We start from the raw sequence: 13,848 nt of genomic DNA, 5'->3' as shown, positions 1-13,848 counted from the left end.
AAATGTTCGTTCTTGTACCGTGTTAGCCAGTGAAAACAAGAACACTCACCAATGGTATCCAAAGCCAAGATGAGGCAATCCCAAGATCTGCAGGGTTCTTAGAAATAAAATAAACTTCTGCCATTTTATAACCGTTTTCGGGCCAGTTAGCCTAATGTAGAAACAAAAATAGGAAAAAAATTTCAACTAAACAAACTACACATTAATATATTGACATATTATCAATATCCATTCCTAGCACAACTATCCAAAAAGACATGTGAAACTATTATGTCCTCGTTATAGCATATTAACATGTGCACCAACGTTATTATGATGAGTGACATTGTTTAACTTTTGCAATTACTATGAAAAAAGGCTTCCCAAAATGTAACATTAATGGGCTATCCTTAGGATAAGTTATGAATGTGTGATTTCTGACATTCAACTCTCTGTTTCCCTGATGCCTTAGATTGCTGTAGTGTCTTTTTTCCAGCTATCTACAAAATGGGAGCTAGGGCGTATTTCCATCCACCAGGAAGGTTCAGCCCATTTATTTCCTTAGCTGCATTTCCAGCAGGGTAAAGCACCCCCATTCTCAAGATTGGTGTGAGTCTCTGCGGTCAGACCCCCACCGAACAGCAATTTATCCTCTATCCCATTGATAAAAGATGAATATATTTTGCAACATTAACCCTTTAAGTGGCAAAGCTGAGAGAGAATACTAGACTCGGATCTAAAGAATGTGTCCTAAAAATATAGGATATTCAAGAGAATTTAGGAGCCTTCAAAGGTTAATTCTGGCTAATGAGCATTAATAAATGTAAAGTCCATTGTTGATATATCCTTTAATATCCTACAGCAGAAAATATTGCACAGTACAGTTCCTTTCATTAAAAATTAGTCATTTACCTTATCAGTCAGTTCTAATGCTCTTGCTCTGTGTTCCAACCACTTTGCCACAATTTTCTATGAGAGCAGAAAATAAATTGATCAAAATCTGATAATAACTGTACTGAAGTTAAAATACTCAGAATACAATAGAAACAAAACTGTGGATGTCACACTCACATACAGATATATGCTGGATAAAGATAGCTTAGACATGTTGAATTGCAATATTTCCAATACTATCTGTGACTTATTCCCTCCCCAACGCAAAAAACACAGACAGGAAGAAGACCTATTCCCTATTTTGCTGCTTGGTCCTATGTTCCCATCCCCTTCCCCACCAATCTGAGAAAAATAAATTCATTAAAAATAGTTGTCTGCACTCAGCCATAGAAATTAACAGTTTGGTAAGTTATCCTTTATTATGGATCTATAATAATAGATAGGACATGGATCAAAACTGCAGTAATGTGAATGAACCCTTAGTTTAAATGAATTGCCAACTATTGCTGACTACCACATAAAAATAAATTACCTGTCCTTTTGGCACAATCCTTCTAATAAATGGAATCAATATATTTTTAAACCACAAACATAGTTCTTGTGAAGAGATATTTGCAGGAATTTTGCTCAGGATTTTCTCTAGTGTCTTCTCATTAAACTTGCTTTCAAACTCTGCCTATAGAAAGGATTGCATAGGATTAATGAACAAAAGCAAGCGTAACGTCCAAGATAAAAGGGTGTCCCCATCTTCATACCTGATGTCTAAGCCAAAGATATTGTGCACAAGACAAATTCATCTCTTCCAGTTGAAAAAGAATATCTTTTAGCACATCGTTGTTGTTCAAGAACTCTATCCATGCAATGCCGCTAAATAAAACAGTGAAAGTAAAATATTGTAAATTAAGTATTCTTAAATACATTTTATGTAACTAAAAATTCCACCAACCTAAATTTATCAGGGCCAAAAGCACCAAAGAAAGTAGTTAATCTTGCTTGGGCTCTTAATACCTAAACAAAAATAAAGATTACCAAACAGTTGCAAATATAACAAGGCATAATAGATAGACACATATAACACAATTTGTATCTTACATCTGTAATAGAAACTGAAATTTCATCTGATGACACTGCTAAAATCTTGTCCTCCTTTCTCTGGATCTGAAAGACATTAATTTAGAGAGAAAATTTATAGATTGGAAGAAAGTGGGGCTAGTTGTTATAAAAGACACATTAAAACATTCCTAAAAATGAATTATGTTAAGCAAAAATATCAGATCTATAGAAATAGTATCTAACAGCACAGTATAATATGCTCCGCAGTGGTCCCTGCACAGTATTAATGCTCGATAATGGCCCCTGCACAGTATAATATGCTCCATAGTGCCCACATGTACTGTATAATATGGATTCCGTATGCGGAAAGGCAAAAAATGTAATATAGGCAGCTCGCATGACCTACATATATTACAGTAAAACTAAGAAAAATTGTTAATAAATGTTATTTAGAAAGTTGGACGGGGGAGGGGGGGCCTTAGGTTTAAAACCTAAATTTATCCTGGATAACCCTTTTAACAGCATTTGGAACAGTCATACATTACCATTCAGTAAAGTAATACCAGAGTAACAAGGCAAGTTACAAGTGAGAAAAACATGACGGAGACCCCAAAAATTAATCAAAATCATATGACACCTGTCCAGTAAATACACTTGTGGGATAAGAGAAATCCCAGCACAATGTAAAATCATGTTTCCTAGATATAAGTGGTGTGCTGAGGGTAGAAAAGTAGCAAGCGCTGATTACTGTTCTTTTAACTTAGCAGTTTGGTATGTTTTTTTTTTTTTTTTTTACAGTACAGGGCATAAAGCTGTGTAATGAATGGAGAGTTTACTCACCTGGCAAATTAGCAGCTGGTCATGTGATTGGCAGACTACCCTGCAGATTCACACAACAGCTGGAAGTCCTGTTTTCTTTTCAAGTATATGACACAGTTACATCCAGACACTCCGTGTGTGAATTGTCACGTCAGTCTGCCATCACATGGCCAATTGGAGAAGCTGGGGTTTTATGTTCTCGCTTTGTTCTTTTACCGTATTTTCCGGACTATAAGGCGCACATAAAAACCTACGATTTCCTCAGAAATCGTAAGTGCGGCTTATAGTCCGGTGCGCCTTATATATGGATGGAAGCGGCGGCAAAGTCTGCGTGCCGCTTCCGTACATACATAAAAGGCACCGTAAGGGTGCATTCACACTACGGAACGCCGGCGTGTATCACAGCCGTACACGCCAGCGTTACAGCAGGGCTGCCGGACACTTCCTATTCATTTCTATGGGAGCCGGCATGCGAGCGCTCCCCATAGAAATGAATGGAAAAAAGCAGTCCATTCATTTCTATGGGGAGCGCTCGCATGCCGGCTCCCATAGAAATGAATGGGAAGTGTCCGGCAGCCCTGCTGTCACGCCGGACAGAACCCTGAAACAGAACGTGAAACTTACCGAGCGGTGCAGGGCGGGCGGGCGGGCATTCAGGCCTCCTCTTCCTCCGATGTCCTGACCACTTCCTCCGGCGCTCGCGAACTGATAATGGCCTGGGCGCATGTGCAATATCATAATGCTTCTACTACGGCTACTGCGTAGGACATTATCAGTTAGCGAGCGCCGGAGGAGGAGGACGGAACATCGGAGGAAGAGGAGGCCTGAATGCCCGCCCACCCTGCACCGCTCGGTAAGTTTCACATTCTGTTTCAGGGTTTTATTTTAAAACGGGGGGGGGGGGGGGGGGGGGGGGGGTAGTTTAATATAACTTTTACGGTTGGGCTCTATCAGCATGATTTTGCTGATAGAGCCCCTCCTCGCTTGCCGAGCGCTTCCAATAGAAGCGGCTGGCACGCGGGGGGGTTAAGTGGCCGCTGGCAAAGTCTGCCTGCCACCGCTTTCAATAACATATAATGCGCACCGGACTGCACTTCATAGTCCGGTACGCCTTATATATGAACTGAGACTGACTATAAGGCGCTCATGGGCAATGCGGCTTATAGTCCAGTGCGCCTTATAGTCCGTAAAATACGGTAGTTTCCTATTTAACTTTGATTCATAATGAGGCATAGCTCTTAATAGACGGCAAAAACTATTCTGTGTACATTTGCGCCATGAATTTACTTTTGTGCGCCATAAATTGATGTCATACGCCACATTTGTCTCCTCAATAAGAGAGATTATTTGTCTGCATAAGTTGTGCCAAAAATTGTAGGGTTTTTGATACGTACGCCAAATATTTGTTCCTTACAGCCTGCAATTTAAGATTTTTATCGACGTTTTGTGCCAAATATTTGTCTTATGGTGAGTCAGAATTTTGGAGCTTCTAGAAACACTCCATATTTATGAAGGTCTGTATGATAGATTCATAAATATGTCTAAAACTACAAATGGGAGTGCAAAGATCTATAGCATTGAAATATGTATCCCAGTGTGTATTATGGAAAACTACTGTAATCTCCATTTATCGTTGAATTTTAATTTAAATTACAATAAAAAAAATTCAAACAGTATAAAACTTTCCTATTTTAATCATAAAAGCATTACAAGTACATTGACTTACTCTGGTCTTTGCATAACTCAGCATTTCAAATGTTGTTTCATAGGTGGGCCATGGGGCATTAACACAGTACTGGACCACAAAGTTGTCATCCTAAACAAGAGGAGGAAGAGGGAGGAAATTACAAAAAGAAAGAAATTCAAAATCTGATAACTAAAACAAACTAATCGCAATAATTTAAGAATATCTTATAACTTAGATACCTTAATTTTATGAAGATTGCCTTTAGCCTCGTCCACAAGTTCCTGCCAGAGGAGTTGTCCATAGCTGCCAACAGATGCGGATGCCAATTTTTCCAGTACAATATTCAGCTTCACTTTATATACAAGCTGCTCAAAAAGAAGAATTTTAAACAAACCTACTTACATTTCTCACTGTTCACCATTTCAAAAATCACAATTTATTTTTTTCATGCATTTATTTTTATCATCCCAGTTCTTGGACTATCCTGTTAATAAATAAATTAAAAACTGTACCTCGACATCAAGTCCAAACTGAATGGCAAATTTTTCTGCTTCTTCAAATTTATGCTTATGCAATAAACGACTTAACCTTGAGGGGGGAAAAAATACATTATCTTTAAAAAAAGTTCCCACATGAAGACCACCCCTGTCCCAGCATTAGAGGATGGTCCACAGGATACAAGAAGGGAGCCGCTGAGAGGAAAGTGTCTGGTTACAATAGATATAATCTACCACTGTTGTGAGAAAATAGCACATTAAATACAGGAATCTAAGATTCAGATCATTAAAGGGGCTCTATCAACAAAATTTTGCTGGATGATTCCCACATATGCATGAATAGCCTTTAAAAAGGCTATTCAGGCACCGATAATCTTATTTTAAACACACACACACACACACACCCGTCTTAAAATAAAACTATAAAAACATAGATGAAGACGACGACGATGAAGCCGGGGGAGAGCCAGGACCGGAGGGCGTCACTGAAAGAAGAAGAAAGCGTGCCGGAAGATGACGTCAGATCGTGAATCACGCAAAGGTATGATTTACATCTATGTTTTTATAGTTTTATTTAAAAACGGTGGGGGGGGGTTAAAATAACATTAGCGGTGCCTGAATAGCCTTTTTAAAGGCTATTCACGCATATGTGGGGCTCATACAGCATAATTTTGCTGATAGAGCCCCTTTAAGCAGTATTCTTGATGCACCATGTATAGGTAGAGAGATGCTGATTGACAGAATTCACCTCGTCAAGCATCTATCTTCTGCATGTCCTATTCACAAAGACTGTACAAGTGGAGAAACCAATGCTCTGTATGCTAAGCTTAGGCAATAAAATTATGCAGTCTATTCCTCTGTAAAATGTCACATCAACCAAAATTGTGTGGCTTTATTTACAGCTCATCCGCACGAGTCTCTCCAGTCCCCCCACCCCTGCACTGCAAGGGGTGAAATCTGCAACAATTATTGCCCTGTGGATTTTTAGACTCAGAGGTGAGTAAGATTTGATTAAAGAGGATCTTTCGCTATCTGCACTAATCCAACACTTTCAATAGGTACCACTCCACTGAATCTGTAACAAATGGAGTTACTCCTGTAGTCTTGACTGTTACTGAGCAATCGTGTCCGTTAGTTTAAGCACAAGGATATTCTCTGTTGTCAGGTTGCAGACCAGAGAAGATTGCATTGAAAGTAACAGCAATGACTGCTCTGGTACAGTGAGAATTAGAGAAAAAAGTGTAACTGCAGCAGAATCAGTGGAGCAATACCTATTGAAGGATGAAAACAGTTGGTGAAAGGTTCTCTTTAGTCTCATTGACTATGATGCTACTAGAGCAGCAACAGGTTAGCAATGAGCTGCATTTACTGCTTGTGTGGAGGGGGTTTTAAAGACATTTTCCATATGACTGTTTTTTAAAGTGCCACTACCACGCTTTTAGAAATATACAATATACGTTTTATGTGAACAAAAAAAAAAAAAAAGCACCATGTATATATACCTGTTCTCAGGCAAAGCCTCTGTTAAGCATCGCATTGCAAGGACAGTAACTGGAGAGTCAGAAGACCTGGAGAGAGTGATATAGATCATAAATGACATGAACTTGAAGTAAAGAGCTTAGCAATTAATCTGTGGGAGTTTACCTTCCGTGACTGTCATATATTCCTTCCAGAATATATATTGTGTCCTAATACAAAGAAGCATGAAATATGTAAGTCGACCTGCACAGAATTGAGCTAAAGTCCAACTGTGTTTTGTAAAAATTAATCTAATTTATCAGTAAAACCTTATTGGTATATTACTATACAAGAACAAATGGTCTGATGGGTTTTAAACAAAAAAAAACAACAAAAAAACAATTATTTAACAAAAATGAAAGATAATGTGTCAGTACTATAACAATACCCGCAAATATATATTAGAATCATAATTCCCTGCTTACATAGTAACTAACTAAATAATGTTACTTACAGCTACACTGGCATTCACTAGAGAGAGCATGTCTTGGCAATGTAAAAACTAAAGAGACAAACTTACCATAGGGATACCAATTTGAACAAGGGTGCATACATCTGACACTTCAATTGAATACAAGTGATTCATGGTGGGTAAAGAATATACTTCAAGGCTCCTCATCTAAAGAAACAAAAAGACAAGAAAAACACACCTCACATACATACCGTATTTTCCGGACTATAAGGCGCACATAAAAACCTACGATTTCCTCAGAAATCGTAAGTGCGGCTTATAGTCCGGTGCGCCTTATATATGGATGGAAGCGGCGGCAAAGTCTGCGTGCCGCTTCCATACATACATAAAAGGCACCGTAAGGGTGCATTCACATTACGGAACGCCGGCGTGTATCACAGCCGTACACGCCGGCGTTACAGCAGGGCTGCCAGACACTTCCCATTCATTTCTATGGGAGCCGGCATGCGAGCGCTCCCCATAGAAATGAATGGACAGACACTTCCCATTCATTTCTATGGGAGCCGGCATGCGAGCGCTCCCCATAGAAATGAATGGACAGACACTTCCCATTCATTTCTATGGGAGCCGGCATGCGAGCGCTCCCCATAGAAATGAATGGAAAAAAGCAGTCCATTCATTTCTATGGGGAGCGCTCGCATGCCGGCTCCCATAGAAATGAATGGGAAGTGTCCGGCAGCCCTGCTGTCACGCCGGCCTGAAACAGAACGTGAAACTTACCGAGCGGTGCAGGGCGAGCGGTGCAGGGCGGGCTCGCGAACTAATGGCCTGGGCGCATGCGCAATATCATAATGCTTCTACTACTGCGCATGCGCCCAGGCCATGATCAGTTAGCGAGCGGCGGAGGAGGAGGACGGAACATCGGAGGAAGAGGAGGCCTGAAGCGGCTGGCACGCGGGGGGTTAAGCGGCCGCTGGCAAAGTCTGCCTGCCGCCGCTTTCAATAACATATAATGTGCACCGGACTGCGGCTTATAGTCCGGTGCGCCTTATATATGAACCGAGACGGACTATAAGGCGCTCATGGGCAATGCGGCTTATAGTCCAGTGCGCCTTATAGTCCGTAAAATACGGTATATTTTATTATTCAAGTATTGCTTATGAGCCATTTATTTTTGGATGAAAAAAGGTCTTAACCTGGAATATTTACCTGTTTTTCATTAGGAAATGTCAACGCTATAAGTTTAAGGTTAATATCTCTTTGCCTACAACAAGACAAGACAAATGTTAACCAAAATTAAATTTGCCCTAGAATATTAACAACTTAGTATGACAATAATATAGTATAATGTACTTAATATTTAACTATATACGGTTAAAGAAATACCGGGTAACAGAAGATGAAGAATCTCCCTCCGTTGTTAACAAGAAATCTGACAGATGACAAGACGGCCAGTCCCACACCAAAACCAAAGTATAAACATCCCATATACTCAAAATGCCCTGTAAAAGATTCAAATTCATGAAGGTATTTTAGAAATATTAAACTACAAAATGAAAAGAATACACCGAAATGTGTTATGAACACAACATTAACCTAATACTTACCTCTTCATCCAAAATAAACAGCAAGTTGCCAAGAACTTGAAGCTTTTTTGCACCTTGACAAAAATGAAAAAATGTATTTATAATGTAGGAAAGTAACACAATATTTTTTAAAACAGTCATCACTTCATATAGAAAGAAAAATATGCCAAGTAATACTATCCCTTTGGATCTGAGAAAAATAAAGGACTAACCTGAAGCTAGTGTTGGCTATATACTGTATGAATAAATTATAACAAGTGTACATCGATTAGAGGAGTTTCTACAGAACAAGAGCTCAGAATACTACTTTCACCTGGTGCAGAGCGAATAGCTGGATAGGCTCACATGACTAACTAGAAATCTTTACCTTGAATCATATTGGAATCTGCTAAATTTTGAACTGCAATATGTTTTCTTACAGGGTCCATCCTCCATTTTGAGAGAGCATAGTCACCTCTTCCCTAGTACAGCCAAATAAAGAAAATATATTAAAATGGTTTTGTAAAGCAGATACTAATCATGAGACATTGTAAGGGGGCTTTCACACTTGCGCTCGTTCTCCGGCTTTTGCTTTCCACCGGGTTTCCGTCTTCAGCACCGGTGAAACTGGACAGGAGGTGGAAACCCAGCGGTCAGCAGACAGGCCGCAGGCAGATACAGACTGTCACCTTCACAAAACCATCAAGTCCGCTGGGTTTCCATCTCGCCGATGCTGAAGGTGGAAAACCAGCGGAATGCGCAAACAGGAGAACGAGCACAAGTGTGAAAGCCCTCTAACAGATTTAATAGCAGATATTTTTTGCTCGTAGAATTAGCATTTTTTCATTCATAGCAAAAAAAAAAAAAAAAAAGTTAAATAGAAATGCTTCTACATTACAGGAAGTAACTTAAAAATGCCCAAGCATTCCTACACTATCCTATACAGATATCGTAGTATACTCAGCTACACCTGCTTTTCCAGGTGGAGGTTTCACAGACAAGATAGTTGTATTGTCATGATATTAGAGTTAGGTAGTGTACAATTATATTGTTATTAAAAATTAAGTAACCTTCCCATAAGTTAGACTTTAGAGGACTACCGCAGATCCAAACCCTTATGGTTTGTCAATATTGACCAATATTTGTTTTCTTTGCCCAAACATATTTTTAAAGTTGGCTGCAGGTTTTTAATTTAAAGGCTCATCCGCTTTCCTAAAATTGAACATAAGCAGCCTGTGTGCGATCTCCATCCACTACAGCACCTTCTGGCTTCCTGGGGGTGTTGAACCCCCAAAGGCCATCATTGTGGAAAATCCATTTGGGTGCTGAAAAGCTCAATTGTCATGATTTTCTCTGCATAAAAATTTGCTCCATTTCAGAGATATTAATTTATTTCTATACATACAAATAAGCAGTCTGGAGTTCAGACTGTTGCTCCAAACCACTATACTCCACACAACCCAGGGGGCTGAGCTGAAACCTCACCTGGCCCTGTCACTCAACGGAGGTAGGGGAAGGCATATTAGAGCAGTATAGGGCTTCAGACTGATCGATTGCATATTCTGAAATAAATTAATATTTCTGCAACAGAGGCACAAATTTTTGCAGGGATGTGTAACATTGCATTCAGGAGAGTCTGACCTATATAACTGTGCTGCTGATTCAACCTGTGGGCAGAGTGCAGTGTGTACACATGATGTGTAACATTATTTCGAGCCAGTATGTGAAGTGTACTCTGCAATTATTTTTTTTTTAACAGTTTTCCCTCCGCTATCTCCTAGAACAATCCGGTCCTGCAGCTTTGACGTTTTCTTCTGATGCATATAACCACTTGGGCCAATCGAGCAGAAGGACCGGACTGCGCTGGGAGGACAATGGAGACAGATTATTTTTTTGTTTTGCTTTTTTTCACCTCCCTGGACTAACTACAACTTTTTTTTTTTTAGCCCGGACCATCTCTTTAAATCTGTCAGTGCCGATTTCCAAGAAAATACATTTGTTTTAGTTTTGCTTAATCTTACCCCTATAATAAGATGGATGTCACTTGTCAGATCACCAATTAATAAGCTTAAGCAACCCTCTGTATGATATTCTTCTGTTGAAATAAAGCAGGTCTTGATTTTCTCTTCAAGCTGTTAAATAAAGATAGATTTTTTTTTTTCCTCAATAATATATAAAAGATTAAAGAAGCTGTAATATCTAGCGAGAAATGACAGGAATTCACCTCTTTAGCGGCACTGATGTCCATACTCTCGACAGCTGTCGAAAAAAACAAAAACAAACAGTAAACAATCATAGTATAGCTATCCATAGACAAACCACTCTGGATCAACTCACAAAGTTTTCACTCTACATTTTTCTGATGCATAATTGCTATAAAAGCACTGAAGTTTCAAGTTTAATTGATTTAAATCAAAATTCTTTCTGCTATGTGAAAAAAACCTGATTATAAAGCCTGATTCTAAGGGCCTGTTCACACGGGCACAGATTATGGCGCGAAATACACGTCATAATCTGCCCCCTCACAATGGTGGTCTATGGAGACCGCTAGCGATCTTTTTTCCGCTAGCGGAAAAAAGAAGCGAGCTGCCCTTTCTTCAGGCGGATTCGGCGGCTCGATGAGCCGTGTTGTCCGCCTGGCAACAACAATCTCCGGAGTCGGCCCATTCATTTGAGACGACTCCAGAGGGAAAAGCCGCAACTGCGACAGTCATGGCAGGCGGGTTTTGACCCGAGAGTGACGCGGCTCCCCGCATCACTCTCAGTGCCAAAATCCACCCCACCACTCCCCATGTCAACTAGCCCTTAGTGTGCTCCAGCCACATCATACCTAAAAATAAATATGGCACACAGTCTCAAATTAAATGCATTATTGTAATTTGTACATACCATCATTAATTCTTGCAATATGAAAGTACATGATACAGTACAGTCCTCCATTTGTCAAAAGAAACATATGATAAACCCCTGAAGAAAACAACACGTGGAACAATAAGATAAATGGCAGGTATTTGGGGAATTTTTTTTTATTACATAGTACTTAATAGGCAGGTAAACAATAAAATCTATACACTTTAATTATATATAATGCAAAAAAACAAACAAAGGCTGATTGAATGAAACAAGGACCGCTAAAATAACAGGTTATACTGAGCATGAACCCATCAATGAAATCAGCTGTTGACTGGATAGCCCTATAAAATTATAAAGAAATAATTTGAGGCACTTTATAAAGTTCTGTAAATACCCATTAAATACAGTGAAAATAGCTGGATACATGAGCCCACAGTCTGTGTTGTGTCAGGGTGAGCTTATATAGAAGTACATATTGCACTAAAAAAGGATCCATTTCTGGCTCACATGTCCCCTCCAGTTCAAGGTAGCTGAATCAAATCCAAGCTCAAATAACCAACATTAAATAGTATATACTGTACATACCAAAGTGTAAATGTATGATCATTTATTTAAATTTAATGAACATTTATTTAAAAAAATAAATACATTGTATGCACACCTTCATCTGAAGAATCCTTTTCTAGCAGAAGTCTTTTAAATGTTTGCTCATTGCTTTTCCCAACATTCTGTACCAACATCTATAGGAAAAGACAAGAAAAACTAAACTCAGTTGAGAATATTTACCAATTTAAAGGTCTCGGAATCCAGAAGTGTGACTTAAAAAGAAAGGGGTATAGCTTAAAGCCCTACTCCAACAATTTATTATTATTTAGCCCTGTAGTTCAAGGCATACTGATGTCAAGAGAACAATGCACTCACTCACACACTCACTCATCACATTAAAGGCTGAATAAAGTGAACAGTCATGTGATTGGCAGACTCACCTGCTGATTTAGGCTAAGACTCCACATTGTGTAAACCCAGCTTTTTTTTTTTTTGCAGATTTTGCTGCATTTTTTGAGCCAAAGTCAGGAGTGACTTAAAAAGGAATTGGAAATATAAAAGGAAATTCTTAGAAGTTTCCCATCTGTTAAATCCACTCCTGACTTTGGCTTAAAAATCTGCAGCAACATCTGCAACATAAAATGCTGTTTCCACAACGTGGTACTTTAGTCTATTAGTGCATAGCTTCATAGAAGTAAGGGGGCATTCACACGATGTAACACGGCGTTGATTCTGACATGTAAGCTTGTGTCAGAATCAGCGCTGCAAAACAGAATCCCATTGACTTCAATGGGTTCCGTTTAGCGCGCGTAACACATTGAAATCAATGGGAGGCTTTTTCAACCCATGTGTGTAAGGCTAACAGGAATTAGTAAACAATTTTTGACGCAGTTTTTGTTGTGGTTTTTTTAATGCTAGGTTCACACCTGTATTCAGGTCTCCATTTTTTGGGTCCGCTTGGAGACCTGAAAAACAGAAACCCAAAACACTTAAAAAGCTGTTACTCTAGGAAACCTGCAGAACACAGACTATAACAGAGTACTTTGTGTTTCTGCACGAAAAACGGTTGCAGGACTTTTCTCTACACATTTTTTAGCTATACACATCTTTTTATTACTCCAACACATTGCATGGACCTGGAAATTTCACTCAAAAAATTCTAGCAGATTTTTCTAAAACTGTGTCAAAAACCCACATGAATCGGCAGATCAGTCTGCAGATCTCATGACCGTTCAGAATTTAAAATGAACAATGCGGCCAGGGAGTGAATGCATCGTTCGCTTGACATTAGTATGTCGCGTGATAAGAAATGATTGTTGGAATAGGCTTTAAAGTGCACCAAAATGTGCAAAGTGCACCAACCAATGTGACGCCCCATCCCTTTGGCAATTGCTACAGCTGTGCATTCACAATTGGGTACGGCACAGCAACTCATTATCAGGGAGAAATCTTGAGCTTGTTCTCTACTAAAATAATGTAAAATAGGCAAATAAAGTATTTACAAAAGAGCTCACCAAACAACCCTAACAATAGTATGAAAAAGAAAAACTAAACCATAAAACTTATCTGAGAAAATCCTTTACAAATGGAGTCTGCTAAAATCTTACTAAATATTTTAAAATGTGAGTATCACCACCACCACGCTGCCTCTTCAACATATAAAGCCCGCAGCAACGGCACACTTATCTGTGAGTAGAATGGTGAAGTCAGAAGACTTCAGCTTCTTGGTCCATTATTCAGGCAACTGCTAATAATTTCTGGTGCAGGACAAGAGGAGGGGATATGCAGAGAGCTCCATGAAACAGGACTGGGTACATATTACTGTTTTTTTGTTATATGTGACTGGGTCACTTGGTACAGCATCATATATACAGTGAGGAGGAGGAAAGGCACGCTTGAAAGAGCATTATATACAGGCCACTGGGGAGAGCATTATAGTGTATGGGGGGAACTGGAGAGCCTTATACCATTGAGAGGGCACTAGGTATACTATTATAGTGTAGAGGTTCCACTGTGAAGGGGCAT

At 39.3% G+C, this 13,848-nt stretch overlaps 1 protein-coding gene across 1 annotated transcript in view; it reads right to left on the bottom strand.

The window, feature by feature from the left end:
- KNTC1 (kinetochore associated 1) overlaps positions 1–13,848 on the bottom strand; it is a 96,507-nt gene that overhangs the window by 54,500 nt on the left and 28,159 nt on the right. The window contains exons 5-24 of the mRNA XM_075273135.1: positions 11,939–12,017; positions 11,314–11,391; positions 10,649–10,683; positions 10,446–10,556; positions 8,813–8,906; positions 8,467–8,519; positions 8,246–8,361; positions 8,069–8,123; positions 6,968–7,066; positions 6,574–6,617; positions 6,432–6,497; positions 4,945–5,020; positions 4,672–4,797; positions 4,472–4,561; positions 1,966–2,031; positions 1,820–1,881; positions 1,629–1,740; positions 1,406–1,549; positions 892–948; positions 50–151 (exon numbers count right to left, since the gene is read on the bottom strand). Coding sequence (XP_075129236.1) covers positions 50–151; positions 892–948; positions 1,406–1,549; positions 1,629–1,740; positions 1,820–1,881; positions 1,966–2,031; positions 4,472–4,561; positions 4,672–4,797; positions 4,945–5,020; positions 6,432–6,497; positions 6,574–6,617; positions 6,968–7,066; positions 8,069–8,123; positions 8,246–8,361; positions 8,467–8,519; positions 8,813–8,906; positions 10,446–10,556; positions 10,649–10,683; positions 11,314–11,391; positions 11,939–12,017 — 1,665 coding nt within the window. The remainder of the gene's footprint in view (positions 1–49; positions 152–891; positions 949–1,405; positions 1,550–1,628; positions 1,741–1,819; positions 1,882–1,965; positions 2,032–4,471; positions 4,562–4,671; positions 4,798–4,944; positions 5,021–6,431; positions 6,498–6,573; positions 6,618–6,967; positions 7,067–8,068; positions 8,124–8,245; positions 8,362–8,466; positions 8,520–8,812; positions 8,907–10,445; positions 10,557–10,648; positions 10,684–11,313; positions 11,392–11,938; positions 12,018–13,848) is intronic.

The sequence above is a fragment of the Leptodactylus fuscus genome, chromosome 1 (assembly GCF_031893055.1).
Source record: "Leptodactylus fuscus isolate aLepFus1 chromosome 1, aLepFus1.hap2, whole genome shotgun sequence".
NCBI classification, from domain to species: domain Eukaryota; kingdom Metazoa; phylum Chordata; class Amphibia; order Anura; family Leptodactylidae; genus Leptodactylus; species Leptodactylus fuscus.
This window is presented reverse-complemented; position numbering and strand designations above follow the sequence as displayed.